The sequence below is a fragment of the Asterias rubens genome, chromosome 13 (genome assembly GCF_902459465.1).
Source record: "Asterias rubens chromosome 13, eAstRub1.3, whole genome shotgun sequence".
NCBI classification, from domain to species: domain Eukaryota; kingdom Metazoa; phylum Echinodermata; class Asteroidea; order Forcipulatida; family Asteriidae; genus Asterias; species Asterias rubens.
Genome location: NC_047074.1, coordinates 1,682,992 through 1,698,229, shown reverse-complemented (window position 1 = coordinate 1,698,229; position 15,238 = coordinate 1,682,992). Strand labels below are relative to the sequence as shown.

Sequence of the window (15,238 nt, the reverse complement as noted above, 5' to 3'; positions counted from 1 at the left end):
ACCATTTTATTCTGTCCAGAAAGTAGTCGTTGCAATCATTTATATTGTGCAATCAGCTCCGTTTGTTCTGTGAACAGAGGCACGTGAAATAAAACAAAATGATGGAGATTTTTAAAACTGTTTTACTTCGCTTATACTTGCTAGTCAAGATAAAAACAGGGTACTGTCCGAAGATTTAATGTTTATGTTTAATTATTTAATTCGAAAAGGAGAAACCAATAAAAAATAGTTATAATCAGATGGTATATTTAATTTATCAGGATTGTTTTAACACAAAGGTGTACTTTTAGGTATTTTTAATCATTCGACTGTTTTATCCCGCATAATGTAGATGCATAATATGCAGTAAAAGTAACGTAACAAGTTTTCATTTCAAAGGGATGTCGCGGTTTTTAGATATCGCCATAAATCCGGAGCGAATGTCCATGCAGGAAAATAATTAATCCTGGGGTGGATTTCACAAAGAGTTAGGACTAGTCTTATCTCGAGTTAGGACCAGTTACTCGCCCTAACTTAGGACTATTATATCCATGCAATTTGTATATATCGCAGGACTGGTCCTAACTCTTTGTGAAATCGACCCCAGAGTCGCTTTTCATCAAATTCAAATTGTGTGCAATTACAACTGACTGATGCATTTTTACATAACGAATTTCTTCGAAGTGAAAAGTTTCTCAAAATGCTTTTACTACCGAAAGCTTGTGCAAAGGCTTCAATAAACAAACACTTTTATTGCCATTATTTTTAAGACTGATTACCAACACCTTCCCTTCAACTGGATTATGGTTGTTTTATAAATTTTATAAGAATCTGATTCGTCTGCCAAAATTATCCCCTAAATTAAAAGGCTATAGTTCTTGCAGTTTTTACATAACTGGTTTAAAGGTATGTTGATGATTCGGGGAGAATAAAAAATGTTATACGAAATTGATCTTTATGTTAGTTTTCTTCCTATATTTTGGACCATAATATGAAAACCCTAAAGTGTAATGCAACCCAACTGTATACTAGATCTCTAGAAACAACTGAACGAAAAATACAGAGAATAATAAATACGTCATTAAAATAGCGTCTGCCAATCAAGATCGTGTTTGGCTAAAAGATAAAATTAAAAAAATACCAGTTGATCATCCCCCGGCCCCTCTCCTTCATACTTTTGTTTTTAACAATTTTTATTTTACTTGTTTTCCCAAAGAGCCAAATTTGTTGTGTATTTCTCATTAAACTTCCTATTCTTTTAAGAAATTTTAACTACATAAGCGATGCACTACACTTCCCTGTATTATCAACCTACCCTACCTCACCACTGCACCAGAACAAGTGTGACGTCGGCAGTTGAGGCAGGCCAAAAGGCTGTCGATGGAGGGCGCTGTTCTTTTCTTGTTATAAAAAGTTGTTAAAAATGTGCAGAGGTGGGAAAGTTACATAATCCCTGATGTCCCTCGAGTGCATAGTGTAGATTTGTACCTTTTATATGACGTAAATTCGATCGAAATGGATGTTTTCGTTCAGTTAAAGGTAATGTGCGAGGTATCTTGGAAAAGTTTCCGTATGGCGCCACCACTTTTTCATTCGAAATAAAATAATATAGTATCTAATTTACCTGATCGATATATCCCTTTTTGTAAAAATGAGTGAAAAAGTGGTGGCGCCATACGGAAAGTTATCCGGTATCTTTTGTTATTTAAGTGGTAATTTAAACGTGTAACGACCATGGAGGTCGACTGTCAGTGTCAGTGTCATGCACATCGCGTCGTCAGTGGGGAGGATGGAAGGAATTACATTAGGAACTAGAGAGTGGGGGGAGGGGGCGTTTTTCGGGGGAGGCGCCTGCCTTGGAGTCTTGGACACCTTTGAAGGCAGGCTGGGCGGTAGCCCCACTTGTGTGGCCAATGATGCAGCTATCAGCTATCCTTGGCTACACAAGTAGCCCCACTTGTGTGGCCAATGATGCAGCTATCAGCTATCCTTGGCTACACAAGTAGCCCCACTTGTGTGGCCAATGATGCAGCTATCAGCTATCCTTGGCTACACAAGTAGCCCCACTTGTGTGGCCATCGACCCACTTGTGTGGCCAAGGATGCAGCTATCAGCTATCCGTGGTTGGCTACACAAGTAGCCCCACTTGTGTGGCCAATGATGCAGCTATCAGCTATCCTTGGCTACACAAGTAGCCCCACTTGTGTGGCCAAGGATGCAGCTATCAGCTATCCTTGGCTACACAAGTAGCCCCACTGGTGTGGCCATCGACCCACTTGTGTGGCCAAGGATGCAGCTATCAGCTATCCTTGGCTACACAAGTAGCCCCACTTGTGTGGCCAATGATGCAGCTATCAGCTATCCTTGGCTACACAAGTAGCCCCACTTGTGTGGCCAATGATGCAGCTATCAGCTATCCTTGGCTACACAAGTAGCCCCACTTGTGTGGCCAATGATGCAGCTATCAGCTATCCTTGGCTACACAAGTAGCCCCACTTGTGTGGCCATCGACCCACTTGTGTGGCCAATGATGCAGCTATCAGCTATCCTTGGCTACACAAGTAGCCCCACTTGTGTGGCCATCGACCCACTTGTGTGGCCAAGGATGCAGCTATCAGCTATCCGTGGTTGGCTACACAAGTAGCCCCACTTGTGTGGCCATCGACCCACTTGTGTGGCCAATGATGCAGCTATCAGCTATCCTTGGCTACACAAGTAGCCCCACTTGTGTGGCCATAGACCCACTTGTGTGGCCAATGATGCAGCTATCAGCTATCCTTGGCTACACAAGTAGCCCCACTTGTGTGGCCATAGACCCACTTGTGTGGCCAATGATGCAGCTATCAGCTATCCTTGGCTACACAAGTAGCCCCACTTGTGTGGCCATAGACCCACATGTGTGGCCAAGGATAGCAGCTGAATCCTTGGCCACACAAGTGGGGCTAGCGCTAGCCCACCTTGTTGAGCTGTAAACTAAATGGCTCCGCTTTTAACATCGGTCTCATCACTGTCACCATTACAGTGATGAGACAGGTTTTAAAAGCGGAGCCATTAACAGCTCAACAAGGTGGGCTAAAGTGGGGCTAGCTAGGCGGAAAATTGTCATTGCCTTGGTTAATTGATATGAAAATTAATAATGATTAGGCCTCTTACCTTAGCCTATCCTAACCTCAATGACATATCCCTTTTTGTAAAAATGAGTGAAAAAGTGGTGGTGCCAGACAGAAAGTTATCCCATTTACATAACAAACCTGTGATTGTGAACATTTGATTTTGAACACGTTGCCTTTTTTTCATTGAAGTTATGAGAGCATTATGGAAGAACAACCTGCCAGTCGTCACTCAAGTTGTGTGTTTCAGAATCAGATGCCTTGACTTGAGGCTTGACTTGAAATTGAAACAACTCAAGTATTTTATAGTGAGAAATTATTCCTGTCTCGAAAAACTATGTTACTTCCAGAGACAGAGGCAGGGAGCCGTGTCTCACGTTGTTAACAGTTCTCTATTGCTTTAATGCTTGTTAACTATTTTGAGTCACTACCATAGTGTCCTGCACTGGTCAGCGAGAGTGGTACAGTATGCTGGTGCCATTTATGCTGAGACATGGATAGGGGGCGCCTATTGGTGTTGGTTATGTTATTGGGAATCAAGTTTTTTGTTTTTATTACTTTATAGTCATTTTATGATGAAAGGATTATATTAGGAAGAGAGATGTCTGTATCCTGCCACCACTTTTTCATGAGCCTATAAGCTCTATAAGAAACTCTCATTTTAGTCATACTAATAATTTCATAACGAATGGCAGGATACATATAGTAATTTTTCCCAGTTTTGTCAAAACTGTTTGGTGAAATCTTGAGTCCAAGTTCTTTTTAACCTCCAGGAAGTTGTACCTCAGTATTTGGATGGCGCTCGTTTCATCATCAACGATCAGTGTAGTGGACGAGAAGCATGGGAGATCATCCTAGCCACAGCGTCCATTGTGGTCATCCTAGGCTGGCTCAGAGGGGAGTTGTTTCTTCACGAGCTCAGTGAGTTCCAACTTTGTAGTGTTGGTGGATAAGAAGTTGGGAAACTTAGCAAACTCACCAAACTCACTCTCTCATCTTCATCTTGACCATTGTTTGTCTTCATCTTCCAACACATTCCTTAACATGTCACTGGACGAGGTTTACTTTCATCTCTACGTCAGAAGGTAAAAGGCAAAACACAACTCTTTTAGCCCTGACATTCTCAATTCCCTCACAGTGGGTGCGTTTGTTTAGCTTCCCTGGGTCGACCCCGGTCTTCCCCCTTTGCGTTCAAATAGCTTTGACGTCATTCCAGGGGCTCACCTGGGTCAGCCCCCAGTGCCCTGCTTGTGGGGTGGGTCACTTGGGGGCAGGCCCCAGGTACATGACATCACAACGAGAACAGTGAGTGATCATTCGTTTAGCTTGTCAGGGGCTCACCCGAGTGAGCACCGCGGGGTAGACCCAGGGAAGCTAAACGAACACACCAAATATTAGTAAAGATCTAGACTTGTGGACAAGTCGTTAAATGTCTGTCGCGGTGATAGTGTTCCGAATCTCCCTGTGATTCTGGCGAGACTGCTGGCCCTGCAAGACTACTGCTCCCTTGACTATGGTCCCATTTTACGGGGAGTAGAAGTTGGCAACCAGCAGTTTGCGCGAGAGCAGTGATCTCGTGAGAGCACCGCCATCAACTCGACTATCTCACCGCGTGGGACCATTAACGACTTGTCCACAAATCTAGTAAAGATCTGGCTTAATCAAGGACACCATGGCATTTTCTTCTTGGTAAAGGGCACCCTATGAAGAAATTGTAAATTTCTATTGAAATTATGAGGTCTCGAAATCTAGAAAACTTTTGGCTAAACTCTTGACCTAATTACTTCTTTTTTTCAGGTATTTTTGAGAGGACGAAACTCTCCTTATTCAGAACCATCCGAAGCCTGCCCATTATTGGTCGAAAGGTAATCCCAAACTCTTTTCCTTAAATCCTTTTTCTGAAGTAAACTCCCCTACCCCCCCCCCTCCCCACCCTCACCCGAACCAACAAAATGATGATAGTAGTAAGCCTGGGCGACTAGTGTCAAAGTCAATACTATTGATTGCATAGTCGGGTCACTGCTACCAGAAAGGCTTGTCCTTTGACGAGTCCTTGTTTTTTGGAACGTGCCTCCACATTCATATTAATATTGACTGTACTTTTTTATGATCAGGCGATAAATGTGGAATTAAACATTGCTTTGAATTGAAGTGAACTAGAGAGGAACAGTTGCACTTGAAACTCCTTTAATATTAAAAGTCTGTGATTTATTTGATTTTTTTAAAAACAGATACAGGAAGAGTTGGACAAGACCAAAGCCAGTATTGCTAAGGATATGTTTCCCCTTCCGCCAGGTGTTGTCTATAACACAACGCTACCAGACAGCGGTCTCAGTGATGACAAGCTCTTAACTCTCATCAAAGAAAAATATAAAAGCTTGGGTGAGTGTGTGTAGAGGGGCACTTCAATAGCACTAACAGGGTTGATGATTTAACTGATAGAAAACTGACCGGGTAAAGTTTTAAAAGATTAAGGTTTGAACAAAAGTGCTTAGAGCAGGATTTAAACCAACGATTTTGTGGCCAGGGGCATGTTGCTACCTAGTCCTTGGACTGAAACGCAGTTCCCCTTCACAGTCTGTAAGGATGTAGGTATGGGTATCATCCACTAGGAGCCTGGCTGGTAGAGCAGATTGCACTACCTTCCTAAGTTTTTTCGAAGCAATCCTTGCTCAGCAGCACAAGTCTGTAAGGATGTAGGTATGGGTATCATCCGCTAGGAGCCTGGCTGGTAGAGCAGAATGCACTACCTTCCTAAGTTTTTTCGAAGCAATCCTTGCTCAGCAGCACAAGTCTGTAAGGATGTAGGTATGGGTATCATCCGCTAGGAGCCTGGCTGGTAGAGCAGAATGCACTACCTTCCTAAGTTTTTTCGAAACAATCCTTGCTCAGCAGCACAAGTGTCAAGACCGGGATTCAACGCCACACTTTGCTGCTTACAGCAACCAGAACTCGGGTTAAGTCAGCTAGGCCTTACAGTGAACTAGACCGCTCGGCCACAAGACACCAATTATGTAATAAAAACTTTTAATTAAACCTGTATTTGTTTTTGTAATTGATTGACTTGTAGAAACAATTGACTGGCAGGGAGGTAGACTCTCTGGGGCTGTGTACAACTGTGGAAAGCACCATGACAAGCTTATGGCTCAGGTAAAGCTACGAGGCTCATTTGTTTAGTCATACCGGCATGAACTTTGCATATTTATGTTTTTAGATATATACTTGTACCATTGTTAAGTGACCCCTTTCAGCTACTGCTGATGATCATTTTGTTTGTAAATACCAATAAATAAAATAAATAAATAAACTATTCACAGTGTTTACAGCTTCATATGTTTCCATTTTCTCGTAGGTCTATGGTATGTTTGTTGGGGATAATTTACTCCACCCAGATGTGTTTCCAGGGACTCGGAAAATGGAGGCAGAAGTTGTTGCTATGTGCTGTGACTTCTTCAATGGTGGTTCAAGTGCTTGTGGAACTGTAGGTTGATACACTTATTACAAATCCTGTATGTTCTTAACGTCTGCCACGGTCTGAGAACTTTAAGAAATGTTTGTAAAAGTACTGTGGTGTGTCTTGAATGAGTGATATTAAATGCACTGGACTAGAGTTCTGGTGACTCATTAATCAGGGTGTGGGTTCGAATCCAGGTCATGACGTTTCTTCGAGCAGGATGCTGGAAGGGTTTTGATGCTTTTTGTAGATCATGTTTTTTGGCCATAACATGAATCCCTACTCACTGTCAATGAAGTTGTATGTAATGTAATTTATCTCTATAAGGTTTTGACAAAAAAAACGTGAAAGTCACAGAGCAATGTTTTTAGGAGAGTGCCGTAAATTGGTTGTACATGTTATGATATATTTCGTCTCACTGCAAAACTTATGTTCATGTTCTTTGTTTGTAAAATCCATTTATTTGATTCAGATGACGTCAGGAGGCACGGAGAGTATCTTGATGGCATGCAAGGCGTACAGAGAACGAGCCTACAATCTAGGAATCAAGAATCCAGAAATGTAAGCCTTTCTTAAAACTATATAACATCTTAAAACTATATAATATTTGCTTTGTGGTAGCACCATGTGTGTATCTACTTGCAAGGTAGAGTTTGTTCTGAAGAGAACTGTCTTGCCATTGCCGCGGAGTAGATTTTGGGAGTTTTGGAGAAAAGAGAGCGTTTTACTTTAACTACTACGTGGACGGAGCGTAGAAAATCGGCCGGGACTACTACTTTAAAGGGTCTAGTCTAGTTTACAGATGAATTACAGTTTCTTGATTAGTGCAATTCCTAAGCGATGTTTGTATGAGGGAGATTGGCTGTTGCCAGCTTTGTGTTTATATCCCCTTTTGGGAGTTTGCTGGGTTCCTTTGTTGGTAAGATAATCTAAACAAGCGTATGAAAAGTGAGCTTTTGGATAGACATTACACCTTTTTTTCCATGAAGACATTTTAATTGCCAAACAAATAATGTTGTTTGTTCTTTTCTTCTTTCTAGCCTTGCCCCTCGTAGTGCCCACGCTGGTTTCCCAAAGGCCGCCAAGTATTTCAAGATGCGTTACATTGAGGTGCCTATGGACCCAGAAACAAAGCTAGTTAATGTCAGGGTAAGTAATAATAATAATAATAATAACATAACATTTATAAGGCGCACAGTATCTTGAATGGTACCATTCAAAGGCGCCGGAAGCTAGCAAGCAGACAAATTGAACAGATGAGTCTTGAGGTTGTGCTTGAATGTTGATAGATCAGGTGTGTCCCTCAGCTCGTCTGGCAAGGAATTCCAGAGACGCGGTGCGCAGCTGGAAAAGCCATGGTCTCTGTAACTTGCCAGACGAGTTTTGGGAACGTAGAGTATGTGTGATGATGATGACGATCTAAGGCCTGTTACTTTAAAGGCAGTGTAAACTTCTGTTATCAAGTTCACTAGAGCCGGACTTGAACTTTCCACCTCTGGGTCAATGTGTTTGCGTTCTTCCAGCTGAACTATCTAGCCCTGATAACGGTGGGTCTCCCTATTTTGTCAAAACTTTTTTCTGCGGGTGCAAGTCAGGCATTGCAATAGACTGAACCCTTAAGCTCCAGCCCATTGCGTATTGACCAATGACAACCATTGCACAACCAAAAGTCCGACGCTATGTAGTCCGACATGCATGCGCGTATGCTTGGCGCGTGCGGCACAGTTGTGCAGAATGGCATTGGAGAAGCGCACATGTTTTTGCTGACACGTGCGCCGTGGGCAGAGCCTAATTGATCGGTCTATTGACTGACTGTAAAAAAGAAACATCAATACTTAGTTTCCTTAATGGGATTTAAGGCATTGCATGCTGAGGTATCAATGGTTTGTTGTAACACCATGTGTGTATCTACTTTCTGGGTATATTATGTTCTTTTGAGAACTTGTCTTGCTTACTTAATAATAATAATAATAACCCTTTTTTATATAGCGCTTTTCACACCCGGAGGGCGTCCCAAAGCACTTCACATTATTACCCCTGGTCACTGGGCCTTAAACCACTCCTTAAACCATCTCAACTCCCTGGTGGGGAGTATGCAGCCTGTGCAACATTAATATGCGCTACTCGGCTATATCAATCACAAGAACCATCTCTGCCCTCACAGGTACCCATTTACCCCTGGGTGGAGAGAAGCAATTATAATTAAGTGTCTTGCTCAGGGACACAAGTGTCACGACCGGGATTTTTCTGTTTTCATCCCGCAGGCGATGAGAAAGAAAATATCTAAGAACACCTGTATGCTTGTAGTCTCAGCTCCATCCTTCCCCTACGGTGTGGTTGAACAAGTAGAAGAAATTGCTGAGGTAAGTATTTCAAACAAATTGTCAATTCTAAACATCATTTTGTAGAAATCTTGGGCCAAGTGTCACAAAGCATCAAGATTCATCCTAAGATAGATTGTCAATAACTTTCATATTGATTTTTATTGTGACATCAAGTTTTGCTTTTCAGCTGATCAGCTGATTTCCTCTTTCTCTTTTCAAAACAGTGCCATAGAAATCTGAAAAACACTGTACAAAAGTTAAATGTGATCGGCCATTTCCTCTTTTTTTGCAAAAAGAAAGTTGCATGTCTGTTCAATTGTGTCATAATCATGGCTCACGGGACCTAAAATCTGTGAGGAGTGATTTTTTGGTGTGATTTGGTGGAACACAAAAGGCTCTCTGGCCACCTGTATCATAAAAACTTACTTGGTAACGACCGTTTGAGAGCTGTTGACAGTAAAAAAAAAAACATTGTAAAAAACAGCTCCCTCTGAAGTCATGTAGTTTTGAGAAAGGTTATTTCTCACTTCAGTATTTAAAGGGAAGGTACACGTTTGGTAATTACTCAAAACAAATATTAACTTAAAAATTGACTGGGTAATGAGCATTGGAGAGCTGTTGATAGTATAAAACATTGTGGGAAACGACTCTCTCTGAAGTAATGTAGTTTTTGAGAAAGAGGTAATTTCTCACTTAAATTATAAAAGACTTCTAGCTAGAAGTCTTTTATTCCTATCTGAAAGCACACAAATTCGTCCAACAAGGATGTTTTTTCTTTCATAATTTTCTCGCAACTTCGATGACCGTTTGAGCCCAAATTTTCACAGGCTTGTTATTTTATGGTTATGATGGGATACACCAAGTGAGAACACTGGTATTTGACAAAATATTGACAAAACGTGTACCTTCCCTTTAAAGACTTCAGGCCTAAAGCCTGTTTTGTGCAACAATGGTGTTTTTTCCCCTTCATTATTCTCTTGCAACTTCAATTACCAATTGTTATATACATGTATTTGGATCATACTGGTCTTTGACACATACCAAATGGGTGTCGATTGTCTTTAAATGTAGTTTAATCTGTGTGCGCCTTGATCTCCTTCTTTCCCCAGCTTGGGACGCGATATAACATACCCGTCCATGTGGATGCCTGTATGGGTGGCTTCATCATCCCTTTTGCTAAACGAGCTGGACTTGATCTTCCACGTGTTGATTTCTCCGTGGACGGTGTGACGAGCATCTCGGCTGATGCCCACAAGGTGAGATGTCAAAGTTAGTCAGACTTTACCTCCTCACCAACAATTCAGGACCTTTTTGGGGGTATCTTGACCGAGCGATCTAGTTCATACGACGCAGGCTCTGGTGTTGTCAGCAGCAGAGTGTGGGTTTGAATCCCAGTCATGACACTTGTGCCCTTGAGCAAGGCACTCAACCATAACTGCTTAGTAAATAGTTACAAAGGTAGTACATTCTGCTCTACCAACTAGGCTCCTAGTGGATGATACCCTTGCCTACATCCTAACGGACTGTGAAGGGGGCTATACCGGTTTCAGCCCTAGTGGTAGGTAGCAATGTGCCATGGGTGACAGTTGATTTGGTCAATATCCCAAATCAGTTAGTTGTAGCCCTCGCCTTCAAGTGGCCGTCCGGCCATGTGATGAAAAGCAATATTTCATAAAAAATATTAAAAAAAAAAAAAATAAAAAAAAAAGGAGGAATTATTAGGCAATCCAGTATAAACAGAGAATTTTGTTTTTTTAAATTTCAGTATGGTCTGGCACCCAAAGGTTCATCACTTGTTTTGTACAAGAATACTGAATATCGACTGGGACAGTTCTACGTGAACACTGACTGGTGTGGTGGTATCTACGCATCACCAGCCGTTGGCGGTAAGTTCCATTTTTATAATATTAATAATAGTGGCTTCATATCGCTCGTATCGTCACTCTGTGATGCTCAAAGCGCTTTAACATTCAGTATTTTCCTGCAAGGTGTGTTGGACTACGATTAAATTATGAGACCTACTGATTTTACATAACACCAATGTTGTTGATGTCGTTGAAGTAGTCCTTGTCCGTGTCGTTGTCGTTGTCATCATCGTCGCTGTTTTAGTTTTAGTTGTCATTGTCGGTGTCGGTAAGCCTGTTTCGTATTACACTGTTTCTTTGCTTACGATCCCCTTTCTGCTCAACTCAAATCTGCAACTAAGCTGACTATCTTATCTTTTCGAAATAATAATTATAAAAAAAGCAGGAATTATGCGGCGCCCAACATCAAACCAGACACTGAGTGCTTTACAGTTTTAAAAAGGGGTAGCGCTTTACACTTATTCATTCATTCATTCATTCATTCATTCATTCATTCATTCTGTTTTCACATCATTGCAAATTAATGAGAAACAGAATACCTAAAAATTGATTAGACTAAACAAATATGTAGACAATGGTAGAGGGGGTTTGCAAGAAGCGAGCTTGTCAAGTGTAAACCCCCTCATTTATATTTGTGCTCCAAGTTAAATCTACTTAAAGCACAACAAAATAAAAGCAAAAACTAAAATTGTAAGCTATTAAAATGAGTACAAACAATAAATTTTTTATAAACAAAACACAATGAACAAATTTATTAGCCAAAGCAAGCAAACGTAATTAGTAATCCCAAGAAACAAACGGACAAAAACAAACCAAGCAAAAATAACGCAAACAATTAATTAACTAGGTACAAGATCGGGTGCAATCATCGCGACATGTTGGGCCACTATGATGTCTGTTGGTGTAGACGGTTACATGGAAAACGCTGTGAAGATCATTCAAACGAGGGCCTACATAGAAGAGCAGTAAGTCACCACTGATTATTTTATTGTTACTTTTGCTTATTAATTAAATGAAATCTGTGATTTTGTTTTGACAAAGATATCTGAAATTTTCATTTCAAAAGGTGGTCGTCTTTTTGAGATGCTGCCAGAGCAAATGTTTATCTCCATGCATGGAGTAAACAATCTGAAAAGGTTCTAAGATTCAATATTTGTGGCATAAAAACGTTGTACATAATCACATTGTAGCCTTCTCACCACAGGTTTTTATTGCTATTAAATGTAAGAGTGATATCAAATGAAATACTCCCCTTTAATGATATACCTTGAACTGTTTTTAAATTAGAGTTAATACTTCTAGATAACCACATGACTTCCAAGTAAGTTCATTTCGAAATGCTGTATACTATCTAACGCTGCTGTAGCCTTCTAAACAAAGGTTTTTATTGCAATTACATTTGAGAGTGATTACCAAACGTGTTCCTTAATGTACCTTTAACGATTTACCTTGGAACTGTTTTTTTTTTTTTTTTTAGAGCTATTTTTTTCTTCATACATTTAACCAGTTTAGTTCCAAATGAAATGTTTAACAAAATGCTATAGCCTTCTCACCAGAGGTTTTTATTGCCATTAATTATAAGAGTGATTACCAAATGGAATCCTCCCCTTTAATCAAGTATCTTGAACTGTTTTTAGTTAAGAGTTAATCTGTTTACTTAACCACATTACTTCCCAATGAATGTTTTTCAAAATGATTTTTACAAATAAACGCTGCTCTGGGCCTCTAACCCAAGGTTTTTTTATTGCCATTTTTTGTAAAGAGTGATTACAAAACATATACGCTTTAACTGTTTTTTTATTTCAGAGTAAGAGAAATCCCAGGTCTATTCGTCTATGGCAAGCCAGACGTCAATATTCTCTCTATTGGCTCTAAATGTTTTGACATCTACCGTTTGGGGTCGGCGTTAACCAAGGCTGGATGGCATATGTTTACAGTACAATACCCATCAGGGTGAGTCAGGGCCTTCATCATAATAAAAATGTGTCGTGGCTGAGTGGATAAGAGAACTGAACTCAAGCTCTGGTGTCCTAGTCAGACAGGTGTGGGTTCGAGTCCTGTTTGTGACACATCATGTCCTTGCTTCGTCCTTTGGATGGGACCTAATGCACTTAAGAGAACCGACTGCCTTCATAGTAATACAAATGTGTCAGGGCTGAGTGGATCGAGAGAGCACCGAACTCAAGCTTTGGTGTTTCTGATCAAGTGGGTGTGGGTTCGACTCCAATTTGTTACACTTATGTCCTTACACAAAGCACTTGAGTATTCTTGATTCATCCTTGAAGTTGAAGGGATAGCTACCACTTGACCAAGCCAACCGACCCTTGACGCTGGTTCAGTGGGTCCATACCATTGATAATAATAATTTAATAATAACTGATTTTTTGTGTTTTGGCTTATTTTGCAGAGTTAATTTTGTCGTCACCAAGATGCATACAGGACCAGGTATTGCAGATGCCTTCTTATCATCCTTGAAGGATTGCACCTCGGAGATTATGAAAGATCCCAAAGCAAAAGCAGAAGGCATTGTAAGTAGATGTCCCTTTGTATTGCTTTTAAGACATGCGGCATGGTTGGGTGTCAATGTATGAAGAAAAATCAGCTGTTTTTTATGACAAAACCTAGAGACTACTCTTTTCAATCAAGTATTTTAATAAATGGTTTGTCTTTTTAACCTTCTTTTTTTTCTTTTTTTCCTTTGTGTTCTGGGTTTCTTCTTAGCTTAGGTTTACGTTTCCATTTTGATTTTTGTACATGATATGCTATGGTTTGTATGAAGCGCCATAGGCACATTTGTGGATTTGTGTGCTTTGTAAGTTTTCTTTATTATAAGTTTTAATTCTATAAAGGGTTGTTGTTGCCCAAAATTATTTACGCGGGTCACGCAGCCTTTTTTTTTTTGGGGGGGGGGGGGTGGGCTGCACCAAATCTTTTCAATAGTCTTCCTGTGCTTTTCTGTACACTGTTTTTAGTCTGTTACAAAATTCAACTGTTTGAAGCTGCTTATCTGTTATCTGCTTATTTGTAATCTATCTTTCACACAAGTTGTATTTTTTTTTCTTGATGCGCTTAGAGGTTCTTGCATTAGGCATGTTTTTATTTTGATTATTATTATGGTTGTTATTGTAATTAATTTTGTTTTATTGTTTTTATTTGTCTCCATGTCTTGTAGGCAGCTGTGTATGGGATGGCGGAGAGCATTCCAGATCGCTCCATGGTGGAGGAGTTCGTACAGGGTTATCTTGAAGCATATTACAGCACCACGACTTAGAACAACGGTAGCAACGATGTCAGATGTAAGCTTTGTTAGGGTTCCTGGGCCACGAGTGTCACCTGTGACAGACATGGTGCATTATAAATGAATTTCAGCAAATAATGGAAATCAAATCAGATCAATTATTATCAATGTGCAAATTTGTTTTTATTTTTGTCAGAAAACAGAATAAAATTTGTATAAATGGCTGTAGTTTTGATAAAATATGTTTATTATATTTAGAGCTTTGTACATAATTTTAAAAATCCAATGATGAAATTAATGATGTCTCTCTGACATACGAATAAATAGTTATAGTAAGTTTCATTAGATTTATTAAAATTGTAAAGAGGAAAATATTGACTTTAGGGCTTTTAAACGATGCAGTGGGCTCTTCTGATGTACATTCATGTATTTTGACCCAGAATATAAGCGAGCTGTATTAAGTTTGTTGTGACACTTTCAAAAAATTAGGCAAACAATTGAATATTCACAAGCGTTAGTTCCAGAATTGTTATCCATTTGGGGCGTTTTTAAGTTGTGATTTTAGGCTCTAAAATGAAGCAACTTGACAAATGGCCCAAATTGTGTAACCAATGCTGGATTCGCCCCGTTTTTCTAATTTCTTGCCTATTTTTCAAGTATCAATTTGTTCCAAAATAAATCTTTTATCTTGGGGAACATTACATAACTAGTATTGAAAATGGCCACAATTTATAATTTTGTCTTGCAACATTTTTCAGTAGTTTTCTTTCCATTTTATTAAACACACAATGTTAGCTGTCAGTTAAACCATGTGGTTACATTTCAGACAAAATATTTTTATTTTTTTTATTAATATTAAGACTCTGGCTTTACTGCCACAATTTAAATTAAAAATAAAGTGTATTAAAGCCATTATACATAACTTATGTATAAAATAACAAACTTGTGAAAATTTCGGTTCAATCGGTCATTGGAGTCGGGAGAAAATAACGGGAAAACGTTAATTGATATTGTTTTAATGTTTTCTCAAAAAGTAAAGCATTTCATTGAACAATATTTCAAGAGAAGTCTTTCACCATTACCTTCTGTAAACCCTTAAAATCATTTGTAAATCTGTGAACCTTTTTTTTTCTGTACCGAAAGTGTACAATGGCTTTAATTGGCCGAAAATAATGTAATATTTTTTCTAAGAGGCTGAAAGACGTAATATTTTGAGGTATTTTTGTGTATTCTACTATTTTTAGCATTGATCATCGCTTGCTTTGGAA

The 15,238-nt window shown here is 39.6% G+C and overlaps 1 protein-coding gene across 1 annotated transcript; it reads left to right on the top strand.

The window, feature by feature from the left end:
- The first annotated feature begins 1,401 nt into the window (after nt 1-1,401).
- On the top strand, nt 1,402-14,819 carry LOC117298561 (sphingosine-1-phosphate lyase 1-like). Its single transcript, XM_033781881.1, has 15 exons — nt 1,402-1,518; nt 3,863-4,010; nt 4,887-4,954; nt 5,321-5,471; nt 6,160-6,239; nt 6,442-6,570; nt 7,016-7,104; nt 7,584-7,692; nt 8,808-8,906; nt 9,977-10,123; nt 10,633-10,753; nt 11,580-11,697; nt 12,539-12,685; nt 13,140-13,260; nt 13,905-14,819. Exons 1-15 carry the CDS (start codon nt 1,495-1,497, stop codon nt 14,001-14,003), a joined length of 1,650 nt encoding a protein of 549 aa, XP_033637772.1. The 5' UTR covers nt 1,402-1,494; the 3' UTR covers nt 14,004-14,819.
- Nucleotides 14,820-15,238: the final 419 nt, after the last annotated feature.